This window comes from Helicoverpa zea, chromosome 4 (assembly GCF_022581195.2).
Source record: "Helicoverpa zea isolate HzStark_Cry1AcR chromosome 4, ilHelZeax1.1, whole genome shotgun sequence".
Taxonomy (NCBI): Eukaryota; Metazoa; Arthropoda; class Insecta; order Lepidoptera; family Noctuidae; genus Helicoverpa; species Helicoverpa zea.
Genome location: NC_061455.1, coordinates 8870959 through 8889565, shown reverse-complemented (window position 1 = coordinate 8889565; position 18607 = coordinate 8870959). Strand labels below are relative to the sequence as shown.

Genomic DNA, 18607 nt, shown 5'->3' with positions numbered 1-18607 from the left:
TATCGTGAGGGTGACCTCGTCCTCGTGGATAGCCATCGCCTTAGTCAGGCCGAAAAAGGCTGTACTAGTAAGTTCGCACCGCGTCGCGAAGGCCCGTTTCGTATAGTGAAAATAGTATCTCCAACCACGTACGAAATCGTGGACAAGAATAATAAACCTCGCGGCAAGTGCCATGCTAGCCTCCTGTCACCTTACATAGGTGAATCTGATCTAGCTCAAGTTAGGAGTAGGGGTAGACCAAAAAAGTCGGTTCCCAAGCCAGCTGCACAAGTTTCCGCTGACTTGGAGGGGGAGGATGTAGCGCGGACCTTGTCTATTGCCCCTCCGCGCCCCTCTAGGTTAAGACGCGCGCCGGCTCGCTACCGAAATTAAAAGTGGAACAGCCGCGCAGCTTTTGCGGCGCGCGCGGAGAGCCGACAGAGCACGACTAACCGCGAAGCACGACGCATGCGCTCCGTTGTTGACGGACGCCCGCGTCGCTCGCGTGCCGGTGCTTAAGCTCCCTAGTATTAAATAGTTTATATTGTGTTTTGTGTGTACGGATTATACGTTTATTTTACCACCAATCTTTTTTTCAATAAAACTCGGAACGAAGCCCAACTATAGTATAAATTCAGTTGTTTAAGCCGGAATATATTTACAATAAAAAGAAAGTACAGTACTTGAACATTCTCGATTTCTTTTCTTTTAAAATTACAAAATGCTTAAGTCCCAAATAAGAATCGTTTTTGGCATTTATAATAAATTGAATGAACATTTCTGAGTGTCAATGTTATTCATTTGTTTGTGATGTGTTAATGAACTTGACTGATTTCGTAAATAAATTGGATGTCCTTCAATCAAAAACGTAATTAATTGGTTTTCAATTTGAGTGACTTACGTGTCGATTTCAAACTTGTTGTTTATTTACTTGAGTAATTGACTGTTGTTGTAAATAAATGCAACATTAAGCTGTTCAGAAGTGTACCTAATAAAGTTTTGATAATTTATTATTTTTAAAGTTTTATGTCTCATGAAATGTGTTTAGGTCCCTATATCTCTGTGCCTAAAGATTGTGCTTAGATGATAAATGGTTTTGTAGCTAGGAAAATAACTGTCCAGAATATAAGTTGTCTAATACCAGACATTATGAAGACACTTTTATAGTTGGGATCATGAAAAGGTTCTTAAGAAAATAATTTCATTTTATGACTTATTTCACGTGATGCATGGCCATGTGACACGTTTGGCTACAAATGTTATGAAGCGTCTAATAAAATACCAAAATATTATGATCACTACGCGAGAGCACACATTTCATAGTTTTAGATATATGAAGTCAAGAGTAAGAAAGTGCGAACCTAATTTACCAAGACTAGGTATAAATATTATTATCTAGTGCCTGCCACGGAGTAATTTCAAAATCTCCAGAGGGCTTCTTTAGTTTATGTGATGTTGTATTGACCTAATAAGATTTATAGTTATATAGTTTTTACGGACTTGTCGGTCTTTCACATGGAGTTGTAACTGCAATTGCTACATTTACCCTCGCAAGTATATCTCGCCTGCATTCATGAGACATGAAAAACATCATTACCAAAATACAAGGCAAGGACACTGAAGGTATAACTTTATGAATTTCAAAAATCTACATGCGATATCTCATCTGAATACGTAAAGTAAGTACGAATAAATAAAAGATGCAACAGGAAAAAAACACCTGAAATCCAAGATTTGTTATTGAGTCTGATGAATAGATATTGTATCGGGTCGTACGGACCGATAAGGAAACAATTTCCGGAGTTACGCTACACTGATATGATGTATAGTACAACGGAAAGCTCGTAATACTCGTAGTAATAGTAAACAACGCCTTCGCATACGTTTATTGCGTATGTGTTGTTACATCATTGTTATCTGTGTACCTATGCAACAGATATAGGTACCTACATGTAAACATATACAAGGTGTTGATTTGCATTTGTGCCATAGTTCAGGAGGAGGACATACAATACGTAAATAATCGATTGGAATTACAGTAGATGGGAAATAACTAATATGCACTGCTTTTTTTGTCATTGTAATGTCGTAGTATTTCAGAAGTCATCCAATTTTATGAATTAAATTTATGATTAATCGTTGCGTATGCTTTGTGTTTGCGTTTGTGTGAGGGTGCAGCACGGTTTTAAGGCCAGGAACACACGCGCACAGGTTTAAATAAGGCTAGATGACATTTACGGAATTCCGAAAAAATAAAAATTACGTACCAATTTTTTTATTGATTTGGGTCGAGAATCATTAGCATAATTACCTCCTTGAATATGGCACAGATGCAAATCAACAGCTTGTATAAAAGAGAGTAGTGATAGTAATCTATACTACTTGTCAAGAGCGATTGAAAATTGGTCGGAAAGTAGCTTAGAAACGGGGAAAAACATTTTATTCTTATAGGGGTACGGGCAGTAGTTCCCTCGGGACGCGGTTGAAACCGGTGGCGAAAATGAGTTAAGTAAATAAATCATGGCCTTACTACAAAAACTTTAAACCCTGTTTTACACTTGTCTAATAACATTTTGGCTGCAAAATGAACCATATGTCAACGTCATAATTTGACATTTTTTTAGACAAGGCATAAACTGACGTTTAAAAGTTTTTGTGGTAAGGCGGTTAGTGTCTAAGTATCAGTTTTTTATTTGATTAGAGAAGAACAGTCATGAGGCTGAAACTGTTAAGAATATACTGGTGGGATTTATGCTGCTCGACAGGAGTTATTGAAGGTTCTTATAAGAAAAACACAATTAATGAAACTTTTAGAAGACATATAGATATATTGCGCCTGACACTGCTAACAACTTTTACTTACTATTAAATTATAAAGTTCAACTAAGTACATCAAGTTTAAGTAGCTCTTCCACTAAACTTAGCATGGTAAACTTTGTAAACCAACACTAAAATACGCAGGACCTCCTTTATTTAACTCTTAACGAAAGTAGCAAAGCAATTTTCGGTACAAATATTGACATTCAATTTTATTCCCACTACACTTTGAATGAAAATATTTCACCAGCAATAAGCCCTCAAAATGAACTAACTTTGATAAATACGACCACACTTATAAGTTTCGTGGTAAGATTCATAAATCTCCCAGATGTACCCAGTCACCATCCAGTTATCTATAGATAGTGTTTGGGTACACCTAGCCAAATAAGTCAGCAATAAACTTAATTCGAGAATAAAAATAATAATTCTTGACTTGTGTTGACAACTGTACACATACAATAAAGTAAGGAAACTAGGTATACTTCGGCCGTTCAGAGAATGCGTTCCTGACACCTATCAGTTAGTCACGACTATATAGTGATGGGCACAACATAACACTAAGTTCGTTACCGTTCCTCCAAAATGAACCGCCGCATTATTTTAAGATTATTTTCGTTTTAAATTGGCGGAATCATATAAAATTTATATTTTAGTTATTTAAGTGGAAACCAAAAGAAAGGTAATATTCATATAATAAAATTGTTTTAATTATTCTCTGTTACAAAGTTACAATCTGTATTTCTATGCAATAAAGTAAGTACATTGAATTGAATGTGCGTACAGAATATTAATCAGACTCCGATTCGCTTGAGGAGGTGGTGTCTCATCATCATCTTCGCCTACATGTATAATTATATTATTACCAATAACAGAATCAATCCTGATATCTCGGTCAAAATGTTCCAAAATCAGGTTTTTAGTCTTCCCAACAACCTTTGCCCAGTCATCTCTTGTAACTTCCCCGCAGGCTTCTTTTAATAGGGTCATCATCTTTTTCGTCCTGAATGGCAGGGAAGTATTGTGGCGGGCGGCGTAACCTTTTATTTGAGCCCAGATTAGCCCGATCGCGTTATATTGGCAATGATACGGTAGAATTCTTAGAACGCGATGACCGTACTCCAGAGCCAGTTCATCGATTTGGCGGCCCATAACGCCATTGGGGTTACCATTTTCAACCTAAATATAAAAATGCTATTTTCTTTCGCGCGTTCGGTTTGGTCATAGTTTTATTTTTATATTTCATGAAAGTTATTTATAGTCCTTTATTTTCAAATTCTTAAAAAGAAAAACAAAATGTATTATTAAGTAAGTAAGTATAACTGTATAAGAACAGATTACGATACTTGCCTGTTATTTTTAGCACAGCACTACAAAATATAAAGCGCTGACATAACCTTGTAATAGCGCAGTATACATTTAGAAAAATATTGTTTACCAAGTTATTTGACACTCAGTTTGGCACAAAATTATAACATTCATTGATTATTGATATAATAATGTTGTTTTAATGCTCATCAATTGAAAAAACGGTAAACAACCAGCAAAAATATTTTTATCGTAACTGCAACGCCATTACAAAGTTACGTCGTCAGTTCAATCACGAAGTGTCAGGAACGCATTCTCTGAACGGCCGAACTATAGTTAGGTACTCTTAGTCGGTTTCTTGATTGAAGTTACATGTTATTGTAAGACGAATTCAGCAGTTTCATTTGTCTGTCGTTCAAGTTGGTAATTGGTCACGATACTGTTTTGTGAATGAAGTTTGCTAACGTTAAGAGATAATAATATCCGTAGGTATAACATGAACATGTTGTAAACAGGTCCTTTCTAGTAAGCTAACAACAAAGTTCTTCCTGTTGTAATACAAATACAAATAGTGAGCTACATAGAACAAATAATACAAAGTACAAACAGTAGAAGTACCTGTATAGTACTAATACCTAAGCAAAGAACATAGAAATTCTGTTTTTCCCATTTAGATTTCTAGAACCCACGTGCGAGAATTCAGGATGTATTTAAATGGTTACGGAAGAAATTCTCCAAGCAAATACAACGAAAAAACTTAGTTTTCGTAAGACTGTTTTTATTTAATTAAATGCTGCTGCGTGTCTACAAACAAAGAAAAAACGTGTACCAGGTCCTAATCAATATAACCCTCTACTCCAAAAAGGCAGGTAGCTTTAGCGTATCTTGTGGGCTTTATGCAAAACACAAATACAACGCCACCCTATCAAGTTCCATTAACATACATATCTAACTTTATTTCTTTGTATTTTTTCTGCACAGGTACGCTATGCAAAAAGAAATTCGCTTTAGAGAACAAACATTTGCTTGCAACATGCTCGTACGGCTCTTGCATACAAGTAGACTACGAACGCAAGTAAGATTGTCCTTGAATGGTACTAAAAAGAACTAACGCTATTTTCCACTTAAGAAACTTTTCTCATATCCGTGTGCATAAACTTTGAAGGAAAAATAAGGGTTTTTTTATGCTAATTCTATTACAATATGAAGTTGTGAAGTTGGAAGGAACTTTAGAAGTCATAAAACAGTTTCTGCTTGTAAACAGGCTCGCTTTTCGAGTTACGGATGATAAAAATAGATGTTTGGGGGGGTTTGCTGAGTAAAATTGTTATTTTTGGTTAACTAGACGGCTGTGTAACTTTATCAGACAGAGCCTAAATAAACAAATGACGATTTAATTAGAACCACAACATCATAATGAATGACCGAATTAGATAGGAATCCGATTCAATTCTTATTTTTTATTTAATTGCAGAACTGGTGTCCATGTATTTGTTTATCTCAAACTTATTTACATATCGGCCGTAAAGTATAAAGTGGTAAAGATCAAAACATATTATATTATTATTATATATATAATATTGCTCAAGGCTATTGCTCAAGGTTAAAGTCATATGTTTAGGTTTGATGACATCCATAGTGTCATGGGGGCCTATAAACTACAGAAGATGTTTGATCCTTCGCTTTACATCCTGCATCTGAAGATAAACAAAACATCAATGAACTTTTGGAAAAGATTTTGTATTTGCATAAAGATGTATGAAATCATTGTTGTCCTATATCCCGACTGAAGGTTATATGGTAAGTTCATTTATACTTATGGACGTCATAAATACTGGGCGAAAGGGCAAACAAATTGTCTGCGTCGCCAAACTCTTTTATGGTAAGTATTCCATTTCTGAATAAGTACTTAATACACAAAAATATCATAAGATTATACTACTTCCTTACCATTAACTTTTGTTCTTTTTAATGATAGTTTTATAAAATTAGTATGGAGGGCCACAAGTTTCATTATAAATAGATTTCAAAGAAATTAGTTTAAGAAAGGCTGTCTTCAAAATTTTGTGTGATGGATAACTCAACCCAAAACTTTACCAAAACGAGCTTCCTCATTAGAGATTGTAACAAAAATAAAACTTTGTGTAACACCTGCGAAGTTTTGGAATAATGACTAATGACAGGCACAGAAGCGATTGAGAAACTTTAATTTTATGATAGTGGAATTGAAAACCAAGGATAATTTTAGTTTAAAACTAAATCATCATCCTCCGAGTCTTTTCCCAACTATGTTGGGGTTGGCTTCCAGTCTAACCAGATGTAGCTGAGTACCAGTGCTTTACAAGAAGCGACTGCCTATCTGACCTCCTCAACCCAGTTACCCAGGCCACCCAATACCCCTTGGTTAGACTGGTGTCAGACTTACTGGCTTCTGACTACCCGTAACAACTGCCAAGGATGTTCAATGACAGCCGGGACCTACAGTTTAACGTGCCATCCGAAACACAGTCATTGGTGTCTAAGATATACTTAGAAAGTACGTACAAACTTAGAAAAGTTGCATTGGTACTTGCCTGACCTGGAATCGAACCCGCGCCCTCTTACTCGAGAGGTTGGTTCTTTGCCCACTAGGCCACCACGACTTCCACGAGGTTAAAACTAAATACATTAAAATAAACAATTAGGAGAAATCTTAATATTTTGTTTAATTAAAGTGGTTCGGATTAAAAGGCTGTACCTACTTAGTAGCTAGCCCCTCTTTTTGAAAAAATACATGCTGCAAAATATAAATTGATATTGTGCCACTTAAAGAGCTTTTAACAACAAGTGTGCTAACAACTAGATATTTTCCACTTAAAAGATAGCAACTGGAGCGACTACTAAGTAGTTCCACAATAATGAGGTAGGTATTCTATTATAATATTGTTTCAGTAATGTTATTATACCGAGTATCAAATACAGCACTTGAACATTTTGAACTACTGAGGTACTTACATTGAAGAAGCTTTAGAGCTTTCTGTTTAACGTAATGGAACAACAATACCAAAATACATGGATGTCTGGTGTTTATACAAGCTGTTGATTTGCATCCGTGCCATAGTCAAGGACGTAAATATGCTAATGATTCTCGACCCAAATCAACGAAAAAATGGGTAGGTAATTTTTTCATGTTTTTTTCTTATTTACGTATATCCGTCAGTGTAACCCAGCCGTACTTTAATTCGGCGCGTGTGTTACTAGCCTTACTACCGCGCTGCGCACTCACACAAACGCAAACGATACATGCACAAAGCATACGCAACGATCGTTCAATAAAAATCGTAGATCATCCAGCCTACCCAAATTCACCCAATCACAGTGCGAGTACTCCCACACACTCGCCTCGCCGCTCCCCGCGTGCCCTTGAAGCCGGAACAAACAAGCGCCGACGGCAAGCAGTGTGTTTGATGTCGCCGCCGCTGCTGCGTACGTGCGCTTTGAATTCCGCGACGTGTAGGTACAAAGTGCGAGATGACGGAAAACTACACGAACACGAGTTGGTGGCGATGGTCCGCCTGTATGCCATCAGTGACAACAGTGTACTAACAGCCATCCATCCTCCGAGCCTTTTCCCAATCATGTTGGGGTCGGCTTCCAGTCTAACCGGATTCAGCTGAGTACCAGTGCTTTACAAGAAGCGACTGCCTATCTGACCTCCTCAACCCAGTTACCCGGGCAACCCGATACCCCTTGGTTAGACTGGTGTCAGACTTACTGGCTTCTGACTACCCGTTACGACTGCCAAGGATGTGCAATGACAGCCGTACATACCTATGTTCCGGGAAATGTTTACCGACCGGGAACCCTCATCACGGAGGGTCATGCTGGTCATGTGACAGACTTATGTGCTAGGACCGTTAACTTAGTGCTTTCGACACATTAAAAACGAATGTGATAGTGTTATGTTAGCTGAAGGACAACCAGCTACTTCGTCGTGCTCGATTGTGCCAAGAGTGTGAAGGTGACAGCTTTGAACAGTACCTCCGGGTAACTAAACTAGGTAATTTATTTATTTGTACATTTTGTAAATACGTAGTCAGCTTAATCAATTTTATTAGTGTAAATAAGTTGATTTCTTAACCACGCCAATAATACCTACGAGCCGAAAGAATCACCTCGTGCCTACACTTAACTAACACATCTTTCAGTAATTTAATCGAAAAGTAAAAACAAAATTACTACGAAATCTTTACGCTGAATGTTAAAGCAAACCGAAAATGTTATCAATCAGCTGTTAACAGGTCAGTGAACTTTCCTTTAGCGCACTAGTATTACGTCATTAATAAGATTTCCGTGTTCCAAGGTCCTAAGACCGTTAAGAAGGAAGCAAAATTTCTAATTATTAACCAATTTAATTCAAAAATAAAAACTAAATCACTGCGAAAACTTTATGCTGAAAGATAAAGCAAAACGAACATTTTATCAATCAGCTGTTAACATGTTAGTGAACTTTCTTTCGCGCACTAGTATTGCTTATTACTGTAGTTAATAAGATATCTGTGTTAAATTTATGCTCAAAAATTAGTAAGTAAAGTAAATCGAAGTTAATGACAATAATGAAGGTGATTTTCGAAACTTTAGGTAAAATGATTGCTATCGCGTATCACTCGGTCTCGCTCGCTCGCGCGCTCGCGCTGTCATGTCGTAGATAAGACACTCACACATCGACACTCACGCACACACGTAGACATTAGTTTTCTCTGTCTACGCACACATAGCTGCCATCACGCACACACTGTGGCCGCGGGGCAATTCTGTTATGATTTGTGTTTAACCGTGGGCTAAATTCTGAAATACCATGAAATTACAACATCAAAAAAAGCAGCGCATATTAGCTTTTTCCCACCTACCGTAATTCAAATCGATTATTTACGTATTTAATTTTAACCTCCTTGACTATGGCACGGATGCAGATCAACAGCTTGTATTGTCGATAATAAGTATTATTTGATTTGTCAGATAAATAGAGATTATGATTTGTAAAAATCCATTCTGACGTTAGTTAAATAATTCAACTTAAGAATTTTCACAACTTGCAACAGCACTGTTTCAGTAGCGATAGGGGTAGTAAACTTCAGGACATCTGTAATCAAACGAGAATGACGTACAATACGGATATAAACGAAATAACTGTTTACGTAAAAACTACATCGACAGCGGTGAGTGAAGTTTTAACTTAGACAAAGCTCAAAGTTAAGCATATATTTTTACTTAAAACGCAACTAACAAGTGACCCATTAAAAGTGTAGCTGCAGTTTATTGCCCAACTGAAAACGCAGTAACTAGCGACCGACATAAAAGTGAAAAGGGTATGGTGACCACAAACTACAACATTGTGGGTATTTTAGAAGTAAGGGTACATTGTGAAGCCATAAGCTGTAGGTACTCACCTCACGTTTTGCAGAGTTTGGTTCAATTATATGTCACAACAGCATGCGTTCCGTTCAATGCGGTTTCAATTAGTGCCGTGACACTTTGACACTTGTAACAATGTTCATGCAATTGAACCGATTGCTGGACCAATTTGTACGGTAGGTATAATGTCTGGCGGGTCCGTAGTGAACGTCTATCATGGTGACTGGTCAGGGGGTTAGGGGCCCCAAAGCGGAGTTTAACTGTAATTTAGTAGGAACATACTTTTTAATATTATAGTGTTGATGCAACTGGATAGCGGATAAGTGTTAGCGTCAGGAGCGCCGTCACAATTCTCCGATCCTCTCGAGATACATATAGAGAGTTGCTACCTAATTGCTACCAGCTACCATTAGTTGCTACCAATTGCTACCCTCGTGGTTTTGAAGATATTCAGCATCCAAAGGTGACAGCCATTCTGATATCAGGATGGCTGTCACTTTTCCCAGTGTGAAGAAACGGCGCAAAAGTATTGAGTTTTTTTTTCACCCAGAGTTGCTACCTAATTGCTACCCTCCAGAATTAAATTTTGGGCCACAAAGATTTCCTGGATAAAAAGATATTAAAAAAATGAGTTTTTACGCCCTGCCAAATTAAATTAGCAAGCTGTCAGTTAATACAAATGAGTACTTTTGACGTAGGCGCTATCTATTATAATCCGACAGCTGATATAAATGCGGCCGAAAAGTGAACTAAAGCAAGCCGCCATCTTTGAACATTTAAATGTTACCTGTTAAATGAAATTTCCCGAAATGCATGAAAAAAGTATTTATTATAATTACCTCAGCCTTCGATTGTTATAGTTCGGCCATTCAGAGAATGCGTTCCTGACACGTCGCGATTGAACTGACGACGTAACTACATTCATTGATTATTGATATAATAATGTTGTTTTAATGCTCCTCAATTGTTAAAACGGTAAACAACCAGCAAAAATATTTTTATCGTAACTGCAACGCCATTGCAAAGTTACGTCGTCAGTTCAATCGCGACGTGTCAGGAACGCATTCTCTGAATGGCCGAACTATAACACGAAAACATCCAGTAAGGCCAGTCGTGTAAAAATCATACCCAACTCTACGTAAAACATGAACTGATTTGGTCACAGTAAAACAATATTGATTTTATTAAAAAATATTTTTATTTCAGTCACTGACTTAAAATAGACTCTTTTGCAAAAAAAGCGGGCACCTATGCGAAATCTTAGTTTTAAGGACTAAAAAATTTTCAAAACACCGACGAACATTCTGCCAGCGATTAGTCCAAAACAAGGTTTACCAATTTTTTAGCAATTTTAAAATATTCAAATTTAGAATACACTCTCACGCATGCTTGGCTAACCTTTTTGATGCTAGAAACATACTACAATCATTAAAACCCTTTGAAACACACATAAAGTCCTTAAAACTAAGATATCGCATAGGTGCCCGCTTTTTTTGCAAAAGAGTGTATATCATACCCTGACATGATTTAATAAATTTTGAATTATTTCGTGTTAACAATCGAAGGCTGAGGTAATTATAATAAATACTTTTTCATGCATTTCGGGAAATTTCATTCAACAGGTAACATTTATAAATACACCTAATCAAAAATGATGTTCAAAGATGGCGGCTTGCTTTAGTTCACTTTTCGGCCGCATTTATATCAGCTGTCGGATTATAATAGATAGCGCCTACGTCAAAAGTACTCATTTGTATTAACTAACTGCTTGCTAATTTAATTTGGCAGGGCGTAAAAACTAATTTTTTAAATATCTTTTTATCCAGGGAATCGTTGTGGCCCAAAATTTAATTCCGGAGGGTAGCAATTAGGTAGCAACTCTGGGTGAAAAAAAAACTCAATACTTTTGCGCCGTTTCTTCACACTGGGAAAAGTGACAGCCATCCTGATATCAGAATGGCTGTCACCTTTGGATGCTGAATATCTTCAAAACCACGAGGGTAGCAATTGGTAGCAACTAATGGTAGCTGGTAGCAATTAGGTAGCAACTCTCTATATGTATTTCGAGAGGATCGGAGAATTGTGACGGCGGTCCTGACGCTAACGGATAAGTGGATATGCTGTTAAATGACAAAATAGTTTGAACTGAAAACAGTGCTAACCAGTGATTGTGGTATCTACTTTGGGCCTTAGAAGAGAGATTTTAGAAGTTCTTGCTGAGCGAAGTGTTTTGATGACGATTACACCACTATTTATATACTGAAGCGACATTTACAAACCATTTGAGAATGTAACTAACAGGGATACCCACTCGATTTATCGATATAGCATCGATTTGGGAATCGAAACTAGAGCGTTCCGCTTGATAACCCCGCTGAGGAACACTTGACTGACTTTACACTACGCGACGTATATTCGATTCGTTCCTGTAACCAGAGTGTGACTGAAAACTTTTTTAGCTTAATATACGTCCGTGTATATAAGGGTAGTTTAGTATTAAAGCAGCTAGGGCATACAGCGTAGCGTAAGGGCGTGTAAGGGCGTACAGTAATAGCGTAGTAATTGTATCCTTTACTACTATAGCTACGAACGAATTAGTTTTGTATTAGATAGTTATATTTTGATGTAGAACGTGTGCGTTTCCTATAAATATCCATTTTATGGTACACAAGCTGACTCTAACACAAACGGTCGTGTTAATTTCTGTGATTTCATTAGAATCAGGAATTCGGGTATCCTCTGAGATTTCGATTGTAAATTCGAGGATGGACTTTATTTGCTTTTCTATACTAAAATTATAATGCCACAAAGTTACTATGGGCCGCGGACGGCAGAATATGTTAATTTAGTTCGTAGATGGTATTTACTCTGCTCAATAGATATATACTTTTATACACTGTCCTACCTTAGACTAACGCATTGTATTAGATATTAAAAAAAAAAGAAAAACATCAGGCAATATCATCTTTAAAAAGAAGAAAAGCATTTTCATTATATTCCCAGAGTGGGAGGGTTCTCATCAACAGAAGTTTCTCATTATGCGGCCGACTTGCACGATCAATATCAATATGAGGTCTATTCTCAAACGGCGCTGAACGACCTACGATTGCAATAGTTCACGACGATGAACTCTGACGGTGGATAGATAGGAAAACTCCTACGATCATTAGGAAAATGCCGTGTTTGACTTCTTAACAATAATGAGAGAGGAGAATAAACTAAAGAGGGTAGAACTTATGTTAGTAATGATGTAGGATAATAAACATTTCATCAGTACCTACACTTATTAAGTAAATTGGATTAAAGCTACTGCATAACTATCTATCACGAGTTTTCTATGTTTATGCAGTAACATATTTAAATTACGATTTTTACAGTTGCTGTGTATCCTTCCAACCGACCTGGCAATGTAATTTACCTTTTAAATAAGTCAGGCTTTTAAGTAACCATTTCAAAAATTGAATAAAAAGCTATAAATAATAAAAAAAGAACAAGAAGATCTATTTTTCAGCCTCAAGTCTGTAATACTCATAAAATAAATAGGGTTGGGGGGAAGCTCATTACGGGGACCGCCTAAAAACACAAAACGGCATTATTTTTTTTCCTCGTTTCGTATCGCGCCACTTTCGTCTACATTACCATGGTTATATCACTAAAGTACCACTTGTAGACTGCGGGAAGGGTTGACCGGATTATTTGTTCTTATCTGACGTCATCTGCGAATTTTCTTACCTACGTCAGGGGACGACAGTGAACGGCGAGACATTTAGTCATTCCGGGAACGTCTTGCGTCCAAAGTAGAAGCTCTTTTGTTTTTTCTGTATGTTGAATGCGTAGGTTACCGGTGACAGAAAGAAATTCAACTTCTAATCTTTTAAGATTTGCGAACTCGTAAGTTCACTGATAAGGAACAATTGAGATATAAACTTTGTAATTGACAGGCTCCATCTGATCGTTTTAGTGGATTTTTAAGATTATAATAATAATAATAATAACCCCCCCAAGGGACCACCTTGCCGCGGTGGGGGGGCTTAGAGGAGGCATGAGCAATTAATATAGAGGTCCTAACAACTAGACCCAACCCTGGAATATAGCCAGGAGGTACGAAATCAGTCACTAACACCTTGACACACCCTTCCAACTAACGGTCCCAAACCAACCCCTCCAATATGGAAACCAGATCTAGAAAGAAACGTATAGGGCCGCTGCCCGGGGGCGATCGCCGGGGCACACCTGGAGCTGACGCTGGGTGTCTCAGCATGCGATCCGTCAGTGGTGAGGAGTTGAGCAGGCGGGCTCCCACCATGCAATATGCTACAGCCGACGAAGAAGTAGATAGGATAAATAGCCCATTAGAACCATTCAGTCCAAGCACTGCTTCTTATGTCCCGTCACTATCATCATCCCCCTCCACAGTTAGTTTAAATGCCGAAAGTATAGTTTTTCATCAACATGTATCATCTGATACGCCCACGCCTGAGGATGTTGTGCAGGAGGCACTCGCCACTGAGCTTGCACCCGCCCCAGGCACAAGTCGTGCGCGCAAACGATGGTCAGAAGAAATGAATAAATTCATCTGGCGCACGTACCTAATAGCTACAAAACTGAATACAAATAAAATTTATCTCCAACAACTCCATACCGAATTCTCGTTAAAATTCCCTGATATGCAAGCATCTAGACAAAGACTCGGTGATCAATGTAGGGCCATAGTAAGAAATAAATTACTGCCACAGGAAACACTTGACCAAATAAGGGAAGAAGTCACAACTCATCTACAAACAAACAGCACACTACAATCTCACACAGAAACAAACACACAAATACACACAAACACTCAGCAAGTGGGTGGACAGAGACGAAGATGGACTACTGAACAAAATGAATCAATTATTAGACACTACTACAAAATAACAGCGATGGAACAAAATAGATCAGCTTATCGTCAACCTCTCCATCAGGCAGTCATAACAGAACATCCAGAACTAAGTGGTGTAACAGAACAGAGAATCTCAGACCAACTACGGGTAATATTGAATAACAAAATGATAACCGACCAGAGGCTCGACGAAATACGAAGTGAGATTGCCCAGGAAATTAACTCTTACAATAACGAAAATATCACGCTGCCAACAACGCAAAACGGAACACACACATCTCAGTCAGAAGACACCCAAGAAACACAAATGCACTTGTTACAAAATATACCTTCACATGAATTGAATCTATCAATACACACGCAGTCACATTCCCTCCCAACAGATAGTCAGAACCCAGAACTTCATCAAAATCAATTACCTGATACCGATGATTTAGAGAAAATTAAAGATCAATTCAAAAACACTTTTGATAGGTTTCGTAACACTAGTCCTACCGACCGACCTTATATTCCAAAGCAAAAAACCTCTCGAAGACTAGCTGTTATTGTAGATGTAATAAACACCAAAATACTTCCTCAATACATTGCAAGAGATCAAGATTTCGAAACAACACATACAATCACCTATTGTGCAGCCTACACAGCTGCTATCTGTAACGGAGCTAAAATCAGAGAATCTGTTCTACCTACCCAGCCCACACAAACAAGAAAACCCGCGTGGCAGAAGAGACTAGAGAAAAAGATAGAGTCTCTGAGAAGAGATATTGCTAGGCTGTCTGAATATGCAAGGGGAACTAGAAGCAATAGACTAATCTTACTAATAGAGATAATAAAAAACAAATATCGTATACACTCCCAACATGAAGAACCCAACTTAAGCAATGATGATTATCTCGACACACTCAAACAAAAACTTAATGCAGCTTGTAGTAGATTAAAAAGATATGTTACCTGTACTTTACGAAAGAAACAAAACTCCCGATTTGTTAATAATGAAAAGCAATTCTATAGAACACTCGCATCAAACACACAGAATAACACAAGCACAGAGGCACAAGAGATACTAACACCACCCGCAGAGGAACTTCATAGGTTTTGGTCAGGGATCTGGGCAGAGCCAGTACAACATAATGCAGACGCTGAATGGTTAGACGCAGATGCTGACATAGTTGATAAAATTACACCGATGCAATTTGATCATATACCAATAGATGTATTCGTGACAGTTCTTTGTAAAGCTCATAACTGGAAAGCACCTGGTAGTGATCGAATACACAACTATTGGTATAAGAAACTTACAATCCTACACCCTTTACTCCACAACCACATAAATAATTTCGTTCAGACTCCAAATTCTATGCCCCACTTTGTCACGCAAGGCTTAACTTACCTGATACCAAAGGATAGCGACTACCAAAATCCAGCAAAATATCGTCCCATAACCTGCCTACAAACAATATATAAAATACTTACAGGATGCATTGCAGAACTTTTACACCAACATATCACTATAGATAATAACATTCTCGCAGAGGAGCAAAAAGGCTGCCGCAAGAGTAGCCAGGGTTGTAAAGAACAGTTAATAATAGATTCCGTTGCCATGAAAACTGCCTTCAGCAAGAAGAAGAATATAAACACAATGTATATTGATTACAAGAAAGCTTTTGATTCCGTTCCGCATAGCTGGCTTTTAAACATCCTTCATCGCTATAAAATACACCCACAAATAACCAACTTCCTTGAGAACTCCATGAAACATTGGACCACGACCTTAAAAACATTAGGACCTAACACTACGGCTACAAACGACATTCCGATACGTAGGGGCATTTTCCAAGGGGATGCCCTGAGCCCCCTGTGGTTTTGCCTTGCACTAAATCCGCTCTCCCATATGCTGAATAAATCTCAAATCGGTTACACCATTAAGACACCACAAAAACACACCAATCTTACTCACCTCATGTACATGGACGACATAAAACTATACAGTGACTCAACACACTCGCTACATCGCCTTGCAGACATCACTCAATCTTTCTCCAACGATATACACATGGAATTCGGAATCGATAAATGCAAGACCTTCTCTGTCAGCAGCGGCAAAATAACCGAAAACAGTTACACTCTAGATTCAGGCAACATAATCGAACCGTTAGAACCACACACAACATACAAATATTTAGGCTTCCAACAAGCTAGACAGATCAACCAAAAAGAAACAAAAGACAACCTGAAAAAGAAATTTAAGCACCGCCTAAATACCATAAGCAGATCTCAATTAAATTCACGCAACTCATCTAAAGCCATTAATAGCTTCGCTATCCCCGTCCTCACCTACTCGTTTGGGATAATCAACTGGTCCCAAGGCGACCTACTTAACCTGCAAAGAGTCATAAACACCACTCTCACAGCTCACCGGAAGCACCATCCAAGATCTTGTGTGCAAAGGATGACTCTCCCAAGACGTGAAGGCGGAAGGGGAATCATAGACGTTGTTAATCTACACAATAGACAGATCACCAATCTTAGACAATATTTCTACCATCATTCAGAACACTCAACACTACACGAAACTGTAACCCTCGCTGATACCCACCTAACTCCCTTGAATCTAGCCGATCGAAACCCGCAGAAGAATGAGAAAATTACCGATGCAAAGGAGAAGATCGCCACATGGAGGCAGAAGTCTCTACACGGGCGGCACTACCACGACCTGCAGCAACCCCATGTCGACAAGAATGCGTCGAACGCCTGGCTGCAGCGTGGTGAGCTGTTCCCTGAGACGGAAGCCTTCATGATGGCAATTCAAGACCAGGTCATCGATACCCGCAATTACCAAAAACACATAATGCGAGTCCGTAACCTCCCCACAGATGCATGCCGACACTGCCACTCATCCCCTGAAACCATTCAACACATTACGTCTGCCTGCAGATCTCTGGCGCAAACAGATTATAAACACCGTCATGATCAAGTAGCATCAATAGTCCACCAGCATCTCGCTCATAAACTTAAATTCATTGACAAAAAAAAATAGCCTATTACAAGTACAAACCAAACACAATATTCGAGAACAATAACCACAGACTTTATTGGGACAGAACCATCATCACTGACAAAACCATACATTTTAATAGACCTGACATCACATTATATGATAAAATCAATAGAATTGCCTACCTTATCGACATAGCCATCCCAAATACACATAACGTACAATCCACAATATCTGATAAACTGACCAAATACCAAGATCTAGCAATAGAATTAAAACGCCAATGGCAAGCGCTAACCATCCACATTGTCCCAATAGTCATTTCATCAACGGGGGTTGTGCCAAAAAGCCTAAAACGCAGTCTTGACATTTTACAGATCCCACAACACGTATCCCAAACCATACAGAAAGCTGTCCTACTAAACACCTGCCGAATAACAAGAAAATTTTTAACTACATCTTCCGTTTCATCTACATATTCAATAACTTAATCCCCTAATCACGCTTGGCCACGGCCCGTGTGGTTAGATTTTCATTACCCCTTCAAAGGGAGACAAAAAGAGAATACCAATAAGATAATAATAATAAGCCTTTATTTGTTTCCTTGACTTAATCCTATTACATAAGTATTTTAAAATATATAAAAAAAAAAAAAGTTTGACTTATGCGTAATATAAAAAGTTAAAAAAAAGTAATAATGCTAAATTTAATATTAAGTCATGGCCCCTCTCGGGTATAGGCCTCCTCCAACTGTTTCCAATGTACTCTATCTCTTGCTGTATCCATCCAGTTGTCTCCTGCTACCTTTCGTAGATCATCAGTCCAACGGTCTATAGGTCTGCCTCTAGCTCTCTTGCCTGTTGGACCTTTCCATATTGTGACGAGTTTCGTCCATCGTTCACCCTTCGTTCGTATCATGTGGCCAGCCCATTTCCACTTCAACCGCATTGCATGCGTTACCGCATTTATAACTTTGGTTTTGCGCCTTATAACGCTGCTTCTTTGTTTATCTTTGAGCTTTAGGCCTAGAATGCTTCTCTCCATAGAGCGCTGGCATGTGCGTATTTTTGTTTTCGTGTATTTATTGTAGATCCAGGTCTGTGCTCCGTATGTCAGGCATGGTAGTATACATGAGTCCATGACTTTTTTCTTAAGATATAATGGAAGTTTTGATTTTAATGTTTCTTTCAGGCTCCAGAACTTTTTCCAAGCCATATTAATTCTTCTGTCTAGTT

The 18607-nt window shown here is 38.2% G+C and overlaps 1 protein-coding gene across 1 annotated transcript; it reads left to right on the top strand.

Moving 5' to 3' along the window:
- The first annotated feature begins 13667 nt into the window (after positions 1 to 13667).
- Positions 13668 to 17355, top strand: LOC124629687. Its single transcript, XM_047163199.1, has 2 exons — positions 13668 to 17192; positions 17251 to 17355. Exons 1-2 carry the CDS (start codon positions 13668 to 13670, stop codon positions 17353 to 17355), a joined length of 3630 nt encoding a protein of 1209 aa, XP_047019155.1.
- Positions 17356 to 18607: the final 1252 nt, after the last annotated feature.